The sequence below is a fragment of the Passer montanus genome, unplaced genomic scaffold, assembly GCF_014805655.1.
Source record: "Passer montanus isolate IOZ18808 unplaced genomic scaffold, ASM1480565v1 scaffold109, whole genome shotgun sequence".
NCBI lineage: Eukaryota > Metazoa > Chordata > Aves > Passeriformes > Passeridae > Passer > Passer montanus.
Genome location: NW_024357502.1, coordinates 662,647 through 683,249, shown reverse-complemented (window position 1 = coordinate 683,249; position 20,603 = coordinate 662,647). Strand labels below are relative to the sequence as shown.

At 59.1% G+C, this 20,603-nt stretch overlaps 1 protein-coding gene across 1 annotated transcript in view; it reads right to left on the bottom strand.

Annotated features, from left to right (window-relative positions):
• Nucleotides 1–647: 647 nt before the first annotated feature.
• The window catches only part of RAB11FIP5 (RAB11 family interacting protein 5), a 41,658-nt gene continuing 21,702 nt past the window's right edge, over nt 648–20,603 (bottom strand). Inside the window, exons 5-7 of the mRNA XM_039723965.1 lie at nt 11,290–13,662; nt 4,683–4,863; nt 648–3,864 (exon numbers count right to left, since the gene is read on the bottom strand). Of these exons, the coding sequence (XP_039579899.1) occupies nt 3,652–3,864; nt 4,683–4,863; nt 11,290–13,662 (2,767 nt within the window). The 3' untranslated portion in view covers nt 648–3,651. The remainder of the gene's footprint in view (nt 3,865–4,682; nt 4,864–11,289; nt 13,663–20,603) is intronic.

Sequence of the window (20,603 nt, the reverse complement as noted above, 5' to 3'; positions counted from 1 at the left end):
ACACACCCAGTAATACCATCACACCTCCTCAGGAGCGTGTGGCCCAGCTTACCACAAAGGCCAGAGCTCCCCTCAGGAGCCCAGCAGGGTGTGAATGCACAGGCATGGACCTTCCAGGGACATTGAACAGTCTAGAGCCTTTGCTCCAAACCAATGAGCACCTCCAGCTCACTCTGAACAGCTACCCAGGCCAAATCTCCATCCACCTACCAAAACAAACTATTCCATGCTTGCTTTAATTTGGTCCCGAATTCATGAAGAAGTAGAACCCCTCTAAAGGCATAGACTGTATTTACTGATGGTTCAGGGGGATCCCACAAGTCAGTTATGATGTGGAAGAATCCTGACACTCAGGAGTGGGAGTCTGATGTTCAGATTGCTTGAGGATCCCCACAAATAGCAGAATTAGCAGCCGTTGTCAGAGCCTTTGAGAAATTCAAACAACCCCCAAATTTAGTTACTGATTTGGCCTGTGTTGCTGGGATAGCTGAAAGAGCAGAACATTCCTTGTTAGAGGAAGTGCCAAATCCAGATTTATAAGGCTTGCTCTCAGAATTAACACACCTCCTCTCCCACCAAGAGCGACCACATCACATCACACCCTGACCTCCCAGCACCAGTCACTGAAGGCAACTGGAGGGCAGATATTTTAGCCATGGCAGTGCAGACCACCCTAGCAGACATTTTTAATCAGGCTAAATTGAGCCATCAGTTTTTTCACCAAAATGCACCAGCCCTTGTCCGGATGTTTCAAATCCAAGGGAACGAGCAAGAGCAATTGTGGGCTCCTGCCCCAATTGCCAAGTTTGTTTTTCCCTCCATGAGGGCTGGGGTTAACCCCCAAGGCCTCGAAAGTTTTAGCTTTGGCAAACAGATGTCACACATGATGCACCTTTTGGGAGACAAAAATACATTCATGTGTCCATAGATACGTTCTCTGGGGCAGTGTTTGCATCAGCCCATGCAGGAGAAAAGACAAAAGATGGCATCCAACATTTCCTCCTAGTGTTTTCCACCCTAGGCATTCTCCAAACTGATAATGGTCCTGCTTACACCTCCAAAAGTTTCAGACAGTTCCAGATCAATGGGGGGTGAAACACAGCACTGGCATTCCCCTCACCAACAGGGCAATCTGCTGTAGAGAGGGCTCACTGTGCACTCACGAGAGTCCTTGACCAGCAGCACGGGGGAGTTGGAACACTACCGAATGTAGAAAGATTATATAAGGCTCTTTATGTCATCAATTTTCTTAATAATTCATTAGTGGAGCCAATTCCCCCCACTGTCAGGCACTTCTCCAACATGCACAGAGCTCAGCTCACAGAGAAACCCCCTGTGCTGATCAAAGACCCCGTCTTTGGGGCCCGTTTAAATTAATTACTGGGGGAGAGGCTATGCTTGCATATCTACAGGGTCTGGCCCAAGGTGGATTCCAGGCAGCAATGTCAGGCTGTACATCAAACTGCCACGTGCAGCAGCATCCAGAGACACTCCTCCTGGCCTCAGAGACAGAAACGAGGTCAAGCTCAGGAGGAGAGAAGGAAAGGACTGTAAAAGCAGACATTTGTCACACAAGATGACTCTGCACTGCTCCAGAAGATGATAGGACTGTTGAGTTCCATTCGCTCACTGTTCTGCACTTTAGTTGGTTTTACTGCTACCCCTCTTTAATTTGTTGCACTGTTATCCCCTCTTGTTTTCCCTCCCCTTTTCAACTCAGTAAAAACTGAGGGAATGAGATGGGAAGATATGAGGGGCTGTTAAAGCCATGTAAGTCTAAAAATCCATTTTTTCAAACTCGCAGATCAACTCACCCCAAGCACCCTGCCATGTCCCTGGTGGCAGGGAATCCCCAGCTGCTCCAGACAGGATTTTGGGTGCTGCTCGAGCACCTTTCCATCAGCTGGTGCATGGGCTGTCCCTCAGCCCAGTCAGAACATGTGGGTCACGCTGGCCAGGACTTACAGCAAGACAATCCCTGCCTGGCCATGGGCAGTGTGCACAGCCTGCTGGCAACGTGCCTGCTGGGGATTCCTGAGCAGCAAATGAATTCCCACACACAGATAAGAAACCCAGTCCAGTAGGCATTTGGGATGGGTGGACCAGGACCCTGCCTCGAGCACCAGAGGAACCCCAGGAATTAAAGCTTTTGGGGTCCTCCAAAGCTCAGTACTGTGTCCAATTTCAATATCAACTTCCCAACCAACACCTGACCCACTTTGAACTTGTTAGGTCTACCCTTAGGAAAGATGTAACCCCATTTGACAAAAATTATACCCCTCCACACTGGTGCAATTACACCAGTCCTACACTTTCTTCATCCTCACTCCATCCCAAAGTGCTGCCCCAGGAGTGTTCCTTATCTGTGGAGTATGGGATCCCCTCAGGCCTTCAAGGGGGTCCCTGTAGCCTTGGCCAGCTTACGACCCTCACCCCAACCACTCCCTTACTTCAAAACTGGAAACAAAAAGGGAAATTGGCACACCAGAAGAAATCATGTACTGAATTTGATGAAAATTGCAACAGACAAGTTTACAACTGGAACAAAGAAAAGAGTCGCGGTCTCACGCTGCTACATCTTTGGGAGGTCACTCGGGTCAGCAGGGACAGAGCTGCCCCTGAGGCTGGGCACTGCCCTGGAGAGCTGATCCCAGCGTGTGGATGCCATCAGGGGAGCAGGCTGGGCACTGCCCTGCCGGGATTTGGGAATTCTGGGCTGTGCCAGGAGGGTTTGGGGTGCCTGACCCCACAGGGGCCCTGCAGAGGGGTCAGACCCCCCAGGCTTGCTCTGGGGGCAGTTTCTGGCTGTGCTGGACAGATGAGGCACAGGCAGGGTGGGGCAGCTGTGAGCAGGCATTCCTTGGAATACTGAGCTGGAATTCAGTGTGGATTCTGCACTCCTGGTCCCTGCTGGGTGGGGCGTGCAGAGGATCTCCTGCAGCACTGCTGGGACACCAGCCCGTGTTCCCTTTGCCATATTCCCAGTGCAGGCAGTGTCACCCTGGCACTGGTGCTGTGACAGAGCCAGCATGGCCCAGCCAGGCTCTGACACCACCCCAGGCCCGACGCTGTCCCTTTGTGGAGCATCTCCCACAGGCGTGGTGAGGGAGTGGCACAAACTGGAGCTGGCTCTTCACCCTCCACTGGGGGTAACTGGGGTGGGAGGGAAGGGGCGTCCCACAGGCTCTGGCCAGGAACGTGCTGGGGGAGCCTCACTGGGACTCAGTGTCCCCAGTGTCACTGCCAGCCCAACACCACCCAGCAGCCAGGGGACACCCTCAGGGCAGAGAGGAGGAGTGTGGGCAGAGGAGCAGCAGCAGGATGAAGTCACGAGGAGATGGTTTCCAGCTCTTGGATGTCCAGGGGTCAGTTAAAGCTCTGGCAGGAGGAGTGCCCGGGAGGTGGCACTCGGTCACAGCAATGGAACTGCCTCGTGGGGAGGGCTCTGCTCCTCCCCATAGGGTGCTCCCACCACCCTACAGCTCCCTGGAGCCGAGCTGGGCTAAGCTTGGGCTGGACAGGAGCAGGTGACCCTCCCTGCTAACTCTGGGGACAGCAGCCACTGCAGGCCTCGGGGGCAGGAGGGCTGGGGGGCGATGGCAGCGTGCTCGGGGGGCACAGCTCTGCTGGGTGCTGCTGCCCCGGGCGGGCTCACGGGGCCTGGCCCCCGCCCAGGGGGATCTGCAGCAGCGTGGGGGACTGCTCCATGATGCGCACCAGCAGCTGGTCAATGTAGTTCTCCAGCTCCTGGATGTGCTCCTCCTTCTTGCTCAGCTCGCCCTCCTTCTGCAGCAGCAGCTGGATCAGCTCGTCGTGGGTCAGGTGGTAATACTTGGCCGACTGGTCCAGCTGGGCTGGGTCCTGCTGGGAAGCAAGAGGGACATTCAGGACTGGGACTGAAACCTCTGCTCCTGGTGGTGTTTGCAGCATGCAGCGACAGCCAGAGCACCCCTGCTCCCCATGTCTGTCTTTCCAAACTGGAGAGGCGGGAGCAGCACAGGGGACCCACAGAGACCTCGTGTGCTCATAAAGCACCAGCTGAACTCCCTGCAGCACCCACAGGGCTTCTGAGACCCACAGGGTTGTGCTCATCCTTCAATCAGGTGAACCCCAGCAGCGTTTTCCATGTGACACTGGGGAGACAAACGGAATGGGAGTGGATGGAGGGATGGAGGGGTCACCCTCAGAACACCCTCTGTGTCCCCAGAGGTGCCCCAGGTGCTTTGCTGGCCCCAGCACAGCAGCGTTTGGAGTCTATCCAGGTCAGCAAAGCTCCAGAAAGGACCTTCCCCCTGCCAGGATGAGGAACCCTTGAGGGCATCAGGCAGGCAGCTACTACACCTTCCACCTTCCATGCCTTGTGGAGACCAGGTTGGATGGGGCTTGGAGCACCCTGGGACAGTGGGAGGTGTCCCTGCCCATGGCAGGGGTGGCTCTGGATGGGATTTAAAGTCCCTTCCAACCCAACCCAGTCCACATTTCTACAAGCATTGGTTCTCTCACACACTGGACAACACCACCCCCAAAGCAAGGCAGGTGACAGGAGAACGATGGGGTGAGGATGTGCAGAACCATGGGAGGAGGGAGGCAGAGCAGCCCAAGGCCTGCACCCTCACCCAGCCCATGGCAGGCCCTGCCCCTGCCAGCAGCACACCTGCAGCAGGTGTGGCACAGCCTCCTACCTTCAGCTTGGGCTCGGTTTTGTCCGGCTGGGAGGGCGCCAGGGGCTGGACGCTGCTCGTGGTCACTGTCCTCAGCCTCTCCAGGCCATTGCTCAGCGCCGAGCTCAGGCTGGCCCTGTGCTGCTGCTTCCTCTCGCTGGAGCCCTCCTGCACAGCACTCAGGGGCTTCACGGGGTGGGGGCTGCGGGCACAAGGGTGGGACAGTCAGCACCCCCAGAGCTCCCTCTCGCTGGCCCTGAACAGGGATGGCACCCCCAGGGGACTGAGGAGCAGCTGAACCCAGGGCTCCGTGCCTCCCACAGCTCTCCTGCTCTGAGGAGAGCCAGCAGGGCAGGGCAGGGCCCGTGGAGCTGCTCCCACCCAGGCAGGAGATAAGGAGATCCAGCACACGTTTGGCTGAGATGCTGGTGCTGCACTGCCCACCTCACTGGGAACACTGTGGGTCACAACTCCCAAGTGCCAGGGCTTCAAATGCAGCTCCAGTGTGATCAGAGCCTGCTGCACCACTGCCCAGAGCAGCTTTCTGCTGCCCAGGGACCCCCGGATTACTCTGGGGTCACCACTGGGGCTCCAGCCCAAGAGTTCAATGTCCCCTGCCTGAAAGCCACCACAGAATTTGCCCCCTCCACGAGGCCAAAAGGAGGGTGAGGAGCCAGTTAAGGGGGAATTAGATTTTCATTTATTTTTGCCTCACTCTTCACCCAAAAGGTTCTTTCTGGGTTTGAACAAAGTCCAGTTCCTTGTCAGAGTGATGGAAAGAGAAGTGACCTGATGCTCCCTCCCTGCAAGGAGCAGGCACAGCTCTGCACCATCCTTGGGATGGAAACACCCAAGTATCTGTCCACTGGGATGGAAACACCCAAACATCCATCCATGGGGATGGAAACACCCAAATATCTGTCCACTGGGATGGAAACACCCAAACATCCATCCATGGGGATGGAAACACCCAAATATCTGTCCACTGGGATGGAAACACCCAAACATCCATCCATGGGGATGGAAACACCCAAACGTCCATCCATTGGGATGGAAACACCCAAACGTCCATCCATGGGGATGGAAACATCCAAACATCCATCCACGGGGATGGAAACATCCAAACGTCCATCCACGGGGATGGAAACTTCCATCCATGGGGATGGAAACATCCAAACATCCATCCACGGGGATGGAAACACCCAAACGTCCATCCACGGGGATGGAAACATCCAAACCTCCATCCATGGGGATGGAAACACCCAAACCTCCATCCATGGGGATGGAAACACCCAAACCTCCATCCATGGGGATGGAAACAGGATCAGGACACACCAAGGACATGGAAATCCTCTTCAACCACGATGATGCCCTGCTGTCCCTGTGCTGGGAGGGGACAGCACTGGCAGCCACCAACCTGCTCCAGCAAGCCAAAGGATCAGCTCCTCCCGAGGGACAGCACAGGGGCAGCTCTGATCTCCTCCCTCTGGTGCCCAGGGACAGGAACAGGGAATGCTGGGGCTGTGCCAGGGCAGGTCAGGCTAAGATCAGGAAAGGCTCTTCCCCAGAGGGTGCTGGCACTGCCCAGGGAATGGGCACGGCGCCGAGGCTGCCAGAGCTCCAGGAGCCTTTGGACAGCGCTCCAGGGATGCCAGGGTGGGATCTGGGGGTCTGGGCAGGGCCAGGGCTGGATGGATGACTCTGGTGGGTCTCTCCCAGCTCAGCACACTCTGTGATTCTCTGATCCCTTGGCAGAGCTGTCCAAGCACAAGAACAGAGCCCAGCACTCCTGGGCAGCTGGCAAGGATGGAGAGGGATCCCACAGCCCTCAGGGGAGCCACTGACAGTGCCAGGGGCTGCAGGAGCTGCTGCTCTGCACAGGAGGCTCCAGCACTGCCACTGGGACTAAACCCTGAGCAGGAGCTACAAGCACCAGGACACTGCAGGACAGAGGGCTGGGAGAGCCACCAGGGCTGCCCATCACAGCCAGGCTGAGCCCCACATGTCACTGTCACCTTGTGCACCCCACAGCCAGCACAGAGCTACAACCAGAGCATGGCTGGGAGCCTCCCTGGGACCAAGCTGCCCTGGAAGGCAGAGGGAATGCTTGGAGGGGTTTGAAACAGGGAGATATTCCCACCCAGGGGCGGTGACAGGCAGCTGCCAGCCCCATGGCCAGTGGGAACAGTCACTGCTGCAGGGCTGGGAAAGGCACTTTTGAAAAGAAATCATTATTCTCCTGCTTCCCACCGAGGGTGCAGGGCTGGGCTGAGCACAGCAGGGCTCTGCCTGCTCCGGCTGTCCCTGGCAGGATCCAAGAGCTGGAGACATTCCTCTAGCTGGGTTTGTGCTGGGATGGTGGCACCAGGTCCTTCCGGAGGAGCAGGGGAGATCACACCTCACACCAGGTCTGAAGGGCTGGTGCACCTTCCAAGAAGCTGGACCAGATTCCTCTGCTGGTCCATGAACATCAGCTGGAGCATGGAATCAGCTGCTCACCAGCTCCTAACCCAGAACTGCATCCCAAGTGGATGTGAGTCATGATGGAGCTTAGGGCCAAGGTGGAACATCTCAGGGTGACACTGGCCCGGGGATGGAAACATCCAAACCTCCATCCATGGGGATGGAAACATCCAAACCTCCATCCATGGGGATGGAAACATCCAAACCTCCATCCATTGGGATGGAAACACCCAAACGTCCATCCATGGGGATGGAAACATCCAAACCTCCATCCATGGGGATGGAAACATCCAAACCTCCATCCATGGGGATGGAAACATCCAAACCTCCACCCATGGGGATGGAAACATCCAAACCTCCATCCATGGGGATGGAAACAGGATCAGGACACACCAAGGACATGGAAATCCTCTTCAACCACGATGATGCCCTGCTGTCCCTGTGCTGGGAGGGGACAGCACTGGCAGCCACCAACCTGCTCCAGCAAGCCAAAGGATCAGCTCCTCCCGAGGGACAGCACAGGGGCAGCTCTGATCTCCTCCCTCTGGTGCCCAGGGACAGGAACAGGGAATGCTGGGGCTGTGCCAGGGCAGGTCAGGCTAAGATCAGGAAAGGCTCTTCCCCAGAGGGTGCTGGCACTGCCCAGGGAATGGGCACGGCGCCGAGGCTGCCAGAGCTCCAGGAGCCTTTGGGCAGCGCTCCAGGGATGCCAGGGTGGGATCTGGGGGTCTGGGCAGGGCCAGGGCTGGATGGATGACTCTGGTGGGTCTCTCCCAGCTCAGCACACTCTGTGATTCTCTGATCCCTTGGCAGAGCTGTCCAAGCACAAGAACAGAGCCCAGCACTCCTGGGCAGCTGGCAAGGATGGAGAGGGATCCCACAGCCCTCAGGGGAGCCACTGACAGTGCCAGGGGCTGCAGGAGCTGCTGCTCTGCACAGGAGGCTCCAGCACTGCCACTGGGACTAAACCCTGAGCAGGAGCTACAAGCACCAGGACACTGCAGGACAGAGGGCTGGGAGAGCCACCAGGGCTGCCCATCACAGCCAGGCTGAGCCCCACATGTCACTGTCACCTTGTGCAGCCCACAGCCAGCACAGAGCTACAACCAGAGCGTGGCTGGGAGCCTCCCTGGGACCAAGCTGCCCTGGAAGGCAGAGGGAATGCTTGGAGGGGTTTGAAACAGGGAGATATTCCCACCCAGGGGCGGTGACAGGCAGCTGCCAGCCCCATGGCCGGTGGGAACAGACACTGCTGCAGGGCTGGGAAAGGCACTTTTGAAAAGAAATCATTATTCTCCTGCTTCCCACCGAGGGTGCAGGGCTGGGCTGAGCACAGCAGGGCTCTGCCTGCTCCGGCTGTCCCTGGCAGGATCCAAGAGCTGGAGACATTCCTCAAGCTGGGTTTGTGCTGGGATGGTGGCACCAGGTCCTTCCGGAGGAGCAGGGGAGATCACACCTCACACCAGGTCTGAAGGGCTGGTGCACCTTCCAAGAAGCTGGACCAGATTCCTCTGCTGGTCCATGAACATCAGCTGGAGCATGGAATCAGCTGCTCACCAGCTCCTAACCCAGAACTGCATCCCAAGTGGATGTGAGTCATGATGGAGCTTAGGGCCAAGGTGGAACATCTCAGGGTGACACTGGCCCAGCCCTGTCCCCCTCTCTGAGCCAGCCTTGCCCTGTCCCAGCTTTCACTGGTGCTCCCAAGGTCACTGCAGAGCACAGGGAAGAAACGGGTGCATTTCCCTCAGCAGCTCCCAAAGGGAGCCTTTAAATGCTCATCAAAATGCTCCTCACAGAGAAGCAATCCCAGGGAATCCCTCTCCCATGGCCCAGCTGCTGTGCCTGGAGCACCACACAGCCCCAGGGGCCAGCCCTCCACGGAGCAGGGCTCTAGAGGAGGAGGGGAATGGCTGGGCTGGGGGTCAGCTCTCCAGGCTGGCCCTGGCTGGGCCAAGCCACGCTCCCAGCTCCAGGGGCTCCGCGGGATCACCAAGGTGAGGTCACCCAACCTGGCACCATTTTCGGAACACGGCACTCTGCACTCCTGACACGAGGGAGGCACAGCCTGTGCCACCACCTCGGCACCTGGGACACCCCCAGTCCTGTCACCTGCAAGTGCCACAGGATGCTGGGCCAGCCCCACAGCCAAGGGAGCAGGAGCTGCACAGCTGCTGGATCCCAGTGCAGCAGGAGCTGCACAGCTGCTGGATCCCAGGCAGGGGAGCTCCCAAGCACGCTCCCAGGCTGTCCCTGGGTCCCTCCTGTCCCAGGGGTGAGCTGTCCCCAGCAGTGCAGGCTCCATCCTGCCCGGTCCCCGGGAGCAGCAAAGGGCCCTGCACACAGCGGGGCTGCAGCTGATGCTGCCTTGCCCCAGCAGCCACACAGGAGGACCAAAGAGCCTCTGGCCCCTTGGGAAGGGCCATGGGACCCCACTGAAGCCCCTCACCCCAAGCTCTCACACCCCACAGCAATGCCCTCTCCCCTTTGTTCCAGCCAGCACTTAATGCCCGTTCCAAGGCTGAAGGATTTCCTTTTCCCTCCCACCTTTTTTCTTGCCCTCATCTGTGTGCCTCTGGCGATTCCAACAGGAGATGATCCTGGGAAGGGAAGCATGGCCATGGGGATTGGGAAAAGATCCCTTCCAGCCTTCCTCCCTCACCCTGGGACAGTTCTCATCTCCCCAGTCTTGTAAAGCAGTTCAGAGCCTTCCCAGAGGCCTCAGGAGCTCTTCAGAGGTTCCTCAGTCACAGCATTATCCAAAACATGCTGGAGGAACCCAAGCAGGGAAGTTCAGGAGCTCCTGGCCACGTGTCACGACAGAAGCCAGCACTGATAGCCAGGATTTCAGCTCTGGGGTCCCAGCCCATTCCACCCCAGGGGCCAGCCAGGCCTGCATGGATGCACAGGCAAGGCTGGGATGGCCACGAGCAGGTTCTACCAACACAGACTCCTGTACCTCCCTCACTGCCCCAGTTATCCCTCTGGGATCACAGGACACTTCTCTTTCCATGAAGCATAACAAAACCCATGTTTCTGGGCAGCAGCCCTGCAAATTTTGAAGAAGGCTATCTGCTGGTGGATGAATAATCCAATTAAAAATGATGGGAGGATCTGGCTTACGGAAGAAGAAAAAATGTCATGTGACAGACCCAGCCAGATGCTGTCTTTGCTCCCCAGATCACTTTGCACCTCGTGCTCAGCCCAGGGAGGGATCCCCTGGTGGGAGGACTGGAGCTCATCGAGTTCTGCTGGCCCCATCGCCCAGGGCCACAACCGATCTTGTTCAGGTGGGATTTTACCATTTTGGTGCCCCCAGGAAGCTCCATTTGCCTCATGATGAGCGAGGCTGATCAATAAATCCCTGCTGGAGCTTGGTTAATCCCCTGGGCAGGCAGAGCCCAGGCAGAGCAGGGAAGGAGTACCAGGAAAAGGAGATGGACTGAAGGACACAGAGCAGGACTCCATGCCCTGAACTCACCAGCTTTGCTTCGTGGCATTTGTACAGAGCCAGAACTGACCTGGCAGGAGGAACAGCCCCTTCTTTCCACCCTTCCCATTCCCATCAGCCTCAAGGCTAAATCCCACGTGCTTCATCATCAATGGGCATCTCGGCAGGAGGGAGGGCAGAGGGGCATTTTGCCCTGGTGGAAAAACTCTTTTTTTGGCTATGGAGAGAAGGTTTTCAGTACCCGATGGGCACCTGAGAGGAAAGCAGCCAAAGCTGGATGGATGGCGAGGGCAGGGGCAGCAGCTGTGCACATGCCATGAGCGAGCTCAGGAGAGCACAAACAGCCACAAGCTCTCCTGGCAGGCATGGAAGAGGCATTTCTTCTGCAAGCACGGGGGGCATGATGGAGCCAAAATCAGCACTGGGCGCAATGGGTGCAGCTCTCAATTTCCAGCCGGGGCAGGTCGTGGGTGCATGGCCACACTGGACACCAGCAGCCACTCCCCCAGCACCCCAGAGAGCCAAGGCTCCCAGCAGCTGGGGCTGGGCTCTCTGTGCCCAGGGGAAGCTGAGGGAACAGGAGCTGCAGCCTGGAGCAGCCTCCTTGGAGCCAGCCCGGCCGGGTGCAGCCCTGCCGGGAGCAGAGGGGGCCGGGAGCAGAGGGGGCTCACCTCTCCCACACACACACGCCCTTCGCCTTCCCGCAGTGCTCACCTGGTGCTCTGCTGGCCACGGGGCTCCTCAGCCGGCCGTGTCTCCCTGGGCAGAACCAGGAGCGCCGAAGCTTCCGCGGGCTGCGGGCGCGGGCGGGCGGCGGCGCGGCTGGCGGGGACCCCCGCGGGGGGCCGGGGGGGGCCACACGGCTCGGGGTTAGTGGCAGCCACGAGGAAAGGGGTGGAGGAGGCCAGGGGCTGGCTGACATGCAGGGGGGTAGCGTTAGTGGGCTGCAAGCCGTGCCCGGGGGGCTCCTCCCGTGGGCTGCGGAAGCTGAAGTCGCCCTGCTCGAGCTTTTCGGGCAGCACGGCTTGCACAGGGACAGGGGCTGGGGGCTTCTCCACGAAGGGGTTGCTCGGGGAGTTCGGGCTCAGCGCCAGGGTGAAGGGGTTTCTCAGGGCTGAAGCTCCCTGTGTGTGCCTCTCTGCCCTATCTGGCTTCCAGAAATCGGCTTTCTTGAAGTCTACCCTGCTCTCTGCCCAGTGCCCCTGGGGCTGCTCGCTGGTGGGGGTCCTGCCCTGCTCTGTCTCCTCGGGAGGGGCACGGGGCTCGGGCTGCTCTCCTGCTCGCCCCTCACCATCCGGGCACGCCAGCTCCAGCTGGGATGGACTCTGCCTGCATTCTGACCTTTGGGGCTGCGGGTGTGGATGCCCAGCTGCCTCCTGCTCTTCCAGAGCTGCCCAGCTGCTCGGCTGGCCCAGGTCTAGCTTGGAAGGTGGGCTTAGTCCTGAAATACTGAGCTCCTCAGGGAACAGCTCCTGCTTGGAGGCTGTTTCCCACTTGGCAGTGTCTGTGGCCCCCTGAGGGGATAAACGGGGCTGGCTCCAGCTCTCCTCAGCACCCGACTGGTCCAGTCCATCCAGGGAGAACTTGGATGTGCAAGTCTCAAACTGCTCGGCCACATCTGTGTCATTCATCTCTGATGGCTGCTCCCCCACAGGGGTGTCCCCTGTCCCCAAGCCAGCTCCTGAGTCCACAGCAGCAGCTCTGGCACCCTCAGACGCTGGGATCTCGCTCCCGGCCTCAGCGGCATCCTCTCCCGGTGTGGGCAGGCTGGGAGGAGCTGGCACGGAGGGCTCGCCGCTCCCACGGCTCCCTGCCAACTCCATCTCTGCTCTTGGGCCCTCCGAGTCTCCCCATGGCTCCTGTTTGCCTTGCTGGGTGCCACCAGGCTCCTTCTCCTCCTCCTCCTCCTCGCCGTCCCCCACGGCTGCGAAGCGCCGGGGGGGTTTGGGGGGCGGCAGGGCCAGGCCGGGCGGTGGCTCCTGGCAGCCCTGGGGCGCTGCCCACGGGGCCAGCACCACGTGCCTCTCGCGGATGTCGGAGCTGAACTTGAGGAGGCCGTCGCTGGCCTCCAGGCGCATGCTGGCCTGCAGGCGGAACACCGAGCTGCGGATGTCCAGGGTGTCCTCCCGGCCGCCCCCGGGCTCCTCGGGGAACCTCTGCCCCGCCACGTCCCCCAGCACCCGCGGGGGCACGGCCGCCACGGCGCCGCCGGGCAGGGCCTCGGGGGGGAAGGAGCTCCTGGGGAGCACACAGCTGGCGGCACGGGAGGAGCTCTGCCCTTCGAAGGTGCCCTCGCCCAGGAAGGGCGGGCGCGGGCCGAAGGGGCCCTGGGGAGCCGCGCGCTGCCTGGCGCTCTCCGAGGGCTCGGCGGCGCTTTCCGTGGCTATGGTCATCCAGCCGTTCGTCCCCGTGCTGCTGGGCTCCTCCTCGCCGCTGTCCCCTTCCTCCCTAGCGCTGCTGTCGGTGCTCCGTGCTGCTGAGGCCTCTCTGTCCCCGGGGTTGCCCGAGGCGAACGCGGCTGTCCAGACCGTGGGCGTGCTGCTTTTCCTCCTCCTGGCCATGGACCCTGCAGACACGGGGCTCAGCACGTCCTCGATCACCGTGGCCTCCTGGGTGGTGCTCACCAGGTTGGCCCCCACGTCTAAAGTGGAGAAATTTGTCCAAGAGCGGAGAGCTGCAGGGATTTCAGGGGCGTTTTCAAACACTTTGGAGCCCTTCCGGCAGGGCGGCCCCGCTGAGCTCTCCGTCGGGCTGGCTCTGTCGGGGTCATCGATGAAAGCCATGCCCTCTGCCGCCACCGAGGCAAAGAAGTTCTCCTTCTTGCGCTCTGGTTTGAGCCTGCTGGTGGCAAAGGCATCAAAGGTATCGTCCCACTCCGAGGGCAGCGGGGGGACGGCGGGGTCGCTGTCGGCAGGAGGGAGCTCTCCCGGTGCTGGGGGAGTGGTTTCTGGCACGGGGACACCAACGCTCTGGGCTGGAGACTCCCCCTCGGGGTCAGCCTGCCTTGGGGAGGCAGAGGGACTGCAATCCTCAGAGGAACAAAAGCTCCCAGCGACCTCTGGCGCAGCACGCGGCCCAGGCGGGAAACTAGAGAGAAAGTGAGTAGGTGAAGGAGAATTTAGTACCTGGTCAGCGAGGAGCTCCTCAAAGAAGGGATTGCTCTGCAGGGAGTTGAGGAATGGGTTGGTGAGGGCCAAGCATCCGGCCTGTCTGTCTCCAGGAGCGGGAGGGAGGTTAGAGCTCGGCATGCTAGCGGGAAGGGCAGCGGGGCACGGGGCAGGGGAGCAGGGAGCAGAATGAGAAGGAGCATCTGAGCTGGTTTCTACCTGAGGAGACACTTCCAGGCTGTGGAGGGAAGACAGAACAGTCCTCCTGGTTAATGCTGTGACAGGGCTGGAAGCACACACCACACACACCACAGACCAAAGCAGCGCAATGACCAAATCCATGCCTGGCTCTGGTTAGGCACAGCAATGATTATGGAGTCACGGCGTGGAAGGGGCATGCACGACACCCAGGAAGGTGCTCCCAGGACACTCCTCCACGCTCCCCTTCTGCCTCAGCACGCCCAGGAGCCAGAGAGGTTTCCCCACCTCCTGCAGCCCAAGACCGGCCCGGTGAGTTTGTCCCGGTGCTGGCGGCACCCGGGGCAGGTGGAGCACGAGGAGCAGCCCGGGCTCTTGGATCAGGGTCACCTGAACCAGTGCAGGCACACAGAGCCCTTCCCAGTTCACCCCAGTGCCTCCTGACTGGTTTGCCAGCATGACCAGGATGGGAGCACACACGGAGCTCACAGCTGCACAGGAGGGAGGGACAGGGCTGAGGGAGGCCGAGGAACAGGAGCCCAGCAGGAGGGAGCAGGTGGCCAGCACAGGGCCCTGTCCCCACTCTGGGCTCTGCCCTGCCTCCCACATGCCCCTTGTCACGTCACTGCCCGGGATCCCGAGATGTCTGAAACCCCAGGGGGATCCCAGGTGGAAGGGATTCAGCACACCTGGAATTCAGAACCTCACCCAAGCGAGGCTGACAGCGCCCTGCTGCCTGCTCAAGCAGGACTGAGGGACCTTTCTTTGGGATTGCCTTGATCTTCCTTTGGGAACAACTCCAGCCATGAGGAGTCACCACCCCGAGGAGGCTCACCAGGCTCAGAGGTTTCACATCACACAGGGGGGTGTGCATGGACACCCCACATCCCTCTGGTGCTCTCACTGCCAGGCTCCCTCCTCCTGGGCACATCCCCTTGTCTCACCTTGGGAGGAGCAATCCCATGCCCAGGACAGGGGCCTGGCCCTGCCCCACAACAGATCCCATGGGCTTGCTGCCTCCTGCACCAGAGAGCTCCAGAGAGTTCCCCTCTTGGCTGGGGAGAGATCTGGGATCAGCCAGCTCTGGGCACACCGAGGTTTCAGAGGAAGGAATAAATGAATTGTTGTGCCAAGGTGCCCAGGGTATGTCCAGCCCTGGGGCTGCACCCTGGGATTTCCCTGCCCAGCTGCTGGGAGGGATTGCAGGTGGCACTGCAAGAAAGTTGCCGGACAACTATTTCCATGTTATTGTGCATCCACCAAGCGCCTCAGACACATTTTAAAGCACAAAATGCCATCTTGAGGCAGGAGCTGGCGCTGGTGATGGTGCAGCTGGTCGGTCCCAAAGCAGGCAGGGCGCTGGGCTGGCAGCACCTCGGCCCAGGAGTGATGCCCCCACCATGGGCACCCCCTGCTCCCACTCCTGGCAGCTGCACAGCCCCTTCCCACAGCCTGCTCTGAGCAGCTCCTTGGAAAGGTGCCCATTGCAGCCATCCATGCCACCAAAGTCCCCTGTGCCAGTCTGGGGGCAGGAACATTCCTGGCTCTGCTCCAGCACCCATGGGACACACCCAGACACCACTGAAGGGACCTGGCAACCCAGGCACAAAGAAAAGCCTGGACCCCTTCATCCTGACTCATGGCTGCAGCTCCCTGTGGGCACAGGCAGCTCGTGGGTGCCCTCTCCTGCTGTCACACAGCAGCAGTGGTGGCCATGCCAGCCTGGTCCCCACACAGCCCTGCCCTGCTCCCTGTCCTGCTCGGCCCAGGGGAACAGCCAGGAACACCCCAGAGCTGCAGCCCAGCTCCTCCCAGGGGTTGTGGGACACAAAGTCTCCACACGTTTTGGGAGAAGCTGATGGACCCTGAGCACAAAGCACTGCAGCCTGGCAGCTGCATGGAGAGAACCTCTCCTGGCACTCCCAGCCTGCAGACCAGCAGAGCGTTGGACCTTTTTCCCCAATCCCCCTCCAACCTGAGCTCCCCAGAAGAGGGGAGCAGCTGCTCAGCACCTGACCCCCCAGCTGGGTGAGTTCACACCCTCCACAAAGGGATTTTAACAGGGCAAACCATGGCAGGTTTTCCAGCTGGAAAGGGAAGGTGACAAGGTCCAACCACCAGGATCCTTGGCTGCAAGGGGCACACAGCCCTGCCCCACCTCTGCTCTTCCTGCTGGCACTGCTCCCATGTTCTGCTCCAGACCCAGACCCATCCTTTGTTCTGAGTAAGAGCAGCCAGGGTCTGACACAGCTCTGCTGGGCTCCAGCTCTAAAAGGCTGCAGAGCATTAATCAGCTGCACTGATTAACGAGCACTGGCTGCTAACGACCGTGCCAGCTGCCAGGAGCTGAGTGGGTGAAGTTCCCTCCTCAGGGGGGCTGATGCCAGAGCAGCAATTCCAGGCACCTGGAATTGCACCAATCCCCACCTGCACAGGTGCAGGAACAGCTTAAGGCCTCCTCACACCCTTGAGATGATCCTGTCTTCATTCCCCAGGTCATCATGGAATGGGTTGGGTGGGAAGGGGCCGTAAGGATCATCCCATCCCACCCAGTTCCATGGCAGGGACACCTCCCACTGTCCCAGGCTGCTCCCAGTGCCCACCTGGCCTTGGGCACTGCCAGGGATCCAGGGGCAGCCCCAGCTGCTCTGGGAATTCCAGCCCAGCCCCTGCCCACCCTCCCAGCCAGCAATTCCTTGCCCAGATCCCAGCCCAATCTCCCCGTGGCCAGTGGGAGCCACTCCCTGTGTCCTGTCCCTCTGTCCCTTGCAAAGTCCTGATGGGGCTCCGGGGGTGCTGGCCCTGCTGATATTGGCTGAATATATAAAGGCAGAACTTGAACCCATCTTTGCTGGATTCTCGTTTTCCCCCTTCAGCTCCACTGTGGAAATTTCTGCTTCTCAGCCCCATTCCTGCTGGGACCCCCTGGGGTTTGTTCAGGGGCTCTTGGCTGCAAATTCCAGGCAGAAGAAGCATGGAATGTTCAGGTTGGAAAAGCTCTCTAAGACCACCAAGTCCAACCACTCCCAGCACTGCCAAGGCCACCACTGACCCACGTCCCCAAGTGTCACATCCACAGGGCTTTTAAAGCCCTCCAGGGATGGGAACTCCACCCCTGCCCTGGGCAGCTGGGCCAGGGCTGGACAAACCTTTACAGGAAAAATTTTCCCAATACCCAACCTCACCTTCCCTGGCACAGCCTGAGGAATCTGTGACTTTCCACTGGGATTTCAAATTGCAGCATCATTGTTCAACCCCATTCCCTGGGATGAACACCCCTGCTGTGCCCACCAGCCCCATTCCCTGGGATGAACACCCCTGCTGTGCCCACCAGCCCCATTCCCTGGGATGAACACCCCTGCTGTGCCCACCAGCCCCATTCCCTGGGATGAACACCCCTGCTGTGCCCACCAGCCCCATTCCCTGGGATGAACACCCCTGCTGTGCCCACCAGCCCCATTCCTTGGGATGAACACCCCACTGTGCCCACCAGCCCCATTCCCTGGGGTGAACACCCCTGCTGTGCCCACCAGCCCCATTCCCTGGGATGAACACCCCACTGTGCCCACCAGCCTGGCACTGCCAGGAGCCTTGCTCTGACCCCAAAACTCCCTTTCCCACCCCTCCACCCCGAGGCAGGATGCTGGGAGTGCTCGGTGGGAGCAGGAGTGGAGCACGGCAGGTTCCTCTAGAGGGAAGCCTGCACTTGTGTGATGGGAGCAGCTCTGTGCAGCACTGAAACGCTGACTCACCCTCCTCCTCCTCCTCCTCCCGCTCCTCCTTCCCCTCCCATTCCCAGCACACGGCTCCGCCAGCCAAAATAAATCTCGGGTACCTCCCTGCCCTCATTTATTTGTTTGGCAGCACTTCACAGACGCCTTTGAGCCTCGCAGCAATAAAAAAAAAAAAAAAAAAAAAAAAAAGGAAATAAAATATTGCTGAGCAACCCCCTGATGGAAAAAGCCTATTGGAAACAGCTTGCTCAGTACAGGGAGGTTTTCCAGGATCCCAGCCTGCTCTCGGGCTGAGCAGGCTCTGCAGAGGGGTGTGGGGGGCTCTGCACCAGCAGCAGAAAACAGCCCGTGCCAAAGCAGGGCTCTGGGGAGGGCACGGATGATGTGCTGAGGGAGGAGCTGTGCTGCAGCTCAGGGGGAATCCTCCAGCGGCTGGAGCCGGGGCTGCCACTCCCAGGCTGCTTCTGGCCCCTCTTCCCACGGACAGAGCTCCCTTGGGTGGAAAAGCACGGGATGGAGGTGCTGGAGCATCCTGCAGCAGCCCCAGACCTGGCAGGGGTCAGGAACAGCAGCAGGGGCAGAGCTGGCACAGCTGGAATTGGCAGGAGGGGCTGGGAAGGGATGGGAGCAGGAACCTCCTCCCAGCGGCAGGGGCAGAGCTGGCACAGCTGGAATTGGCAGGAGGGGCTGGGAAGGGATGGGAGCAGCAGCCCAGGACATTTTTGTACAGGGTGGGAGCACCAGAGGGAAGGAGTCAGGGAATGAGTTTTAAATAGGAATTCCAGAGGTGGAAGGGCTGGGTTTCTCTATAATAAATCACCTCTAACAATCCAAAAGTGATCTATAATAATTATCTGTGCAATAACCACTTTGCTCTTCCCTTGGGCCTCACCTGTCCATCATCCCCATTCAAATGGACAGATCTTCCTTTACAGACACTTGCCCTCAAAACCATGGGAATTTTAAAAAATAGGAGAAATCTAGGTAGTAGGAACCCAGGGAGATGCCAACTTCAGCCCCCAATTCCCACCTTTAGGAGTGGGAGTGGGGCTGTGCTTCTCCTGGATGGTTCCAGAGCTCACCAGGGCTGAGCTGGTGCCAGCTCTGGCTCCACTGCCCCTCCTGCCTCCTGTCCATGCCTGGGAAAGGCAGGCTCAGCAGCACAGAGAGCCATCCTCCAGCCTCACACTGATCCCACTCCATCCCTGGGGCTGCTGCAAGGCAGGGCAGAGCTGCACTCTCCTGGATGCCATCCCTGAGCTGTGACCCTGATGGCTCCATGGGTTCAGAGCTGTGACCCTGATGGCTCCATGGGTTCAGAGCTGTGACGCTGATGGCTCCCATGGGTTCACCCCTGTTAGCCACAACGCCCTGCTGTCACATCATGGCCTTCATCTCCCTCTTCCTCAAACCCTGCAGCCTCCCAGGCTGTGCTCTCAGAGTCCTGCTGGCTCTGGAGGGGCTGCCCCAGGCTCCATGCTCCACCCCAGCTCTGCAGCCTGGCCAAGCACTCTGCTGCAGCCGTTCCAAGCCTTGCTCCCATTCCCAGCCCTTGGGAAAGGCACATTCCAGGAGCACACGAGGAGCAGGGAGGAACTGAGTCAGTATGGGCTCTGGGAAGGGGCTTGAGCCTGAGAATGGAACTGATGCCCCTGTTTCTGTAGGACAGAGCACAGTTTCCTCTTTCTCCTGCTGCCAGGCCTAAGATCAGCCCCGTTTTATCATCAGGATTCTCCACAGGAAGCAGGAGCTGCAGAGCTCTGATAACATTGGAGGAAACCCTGGAAACATGTAAAGGATTGTTTCAGCCCCAGGCTTTGCCTCAAATAAACCTGCTGAGCTTCTTCCTTGCACACAACCCTTAAGCACTGACATTCTAAACAACAACCCCCAACCAGGCTTTTATTCAGCCTCCAAAGAGCAAACACCATCTTCCTACTGCTCCCATCCCCTCCAGAATCAAAGCCTGGGATTAGCAAACCAGGGATGATGAGCAGAGCCTCTGGGACCTGCTTCCCTGAGAAGAACCAGGGAAAAGGGGGTGTAAATAAGGGCTGAAGGCAGCAATGCCCAGTTCTGTCCCCAGGGGAGCACAGACAGGTCTGCAGAGCCAGCTCCCACACTGAGGGCTCAGCCAAACCCACCCAGCACACAACAAAACCCTCTTTATAGAGCTCCAGTTCAACCCAGCCCAAAGCAGCAGCTCCTTATTTTGGGAGGGTGTGTTTGGCACAGCAAGTGGGTAAAGATGAGCTGTGCCAGGCTGGGCTTTGCTGCAGGCCAACTGAAACCATCCTTCTAATTACAGGCCTTTTAACTAATTACAGGCTGAGGTTCCTGGGCTTGCAAAGTGACTGATTTTGATGCATTCCCACCACGCTCAGCTCTGGGTTAAACCTGGCCTATCCAGGGTGGCAAACAGGTGAGAAGGTGCTGCTGGCAGGAGCCACAAAGATGAAGTTTCCAGAGTCAGGAGAGCAGGAGGGGAAAAGTCCTTTCTGCAAATAAGTCAAGACTTAAAACTGCTCAGTTCAGAGGCTGCTTCTCTCCAGAGCAGGGTCACTCCAGCTCTGGGAGTGACACTGCTACTGAACAGCCACAGATGGACATCACAGAATAGCAGAGCCCAGAGAATCTAGAATGGTTTGGGTGGGAAAGGACCTGAAATCCCACCCAGAGCCACCCTGCCATGGCAGGGACACCTCCTGCTGTCCCAGGTGGATCCAGCCTGGCCTTGGGCACTGCCAGGGATCCAGGGGCAGCCACAGCCAATCTGGGAATTCCTGCCCAGCCCCTGCCCACCCTCCCAGCCAGCAATTCCTTGCCAAGATCCCACCTGACCCTGCCCTCTGGCACTCTGAAGCCACCAAGACCTAAAAGCTCTTCCACAGCTGTGACCTGCACCAGCAGCTTGGCCCACGAGGTGGTTCAGTGTAAGGATGCAAAATGAAATCAGAGGAGTCAGTTGTGTGTAATTAAAAGGAGTAAT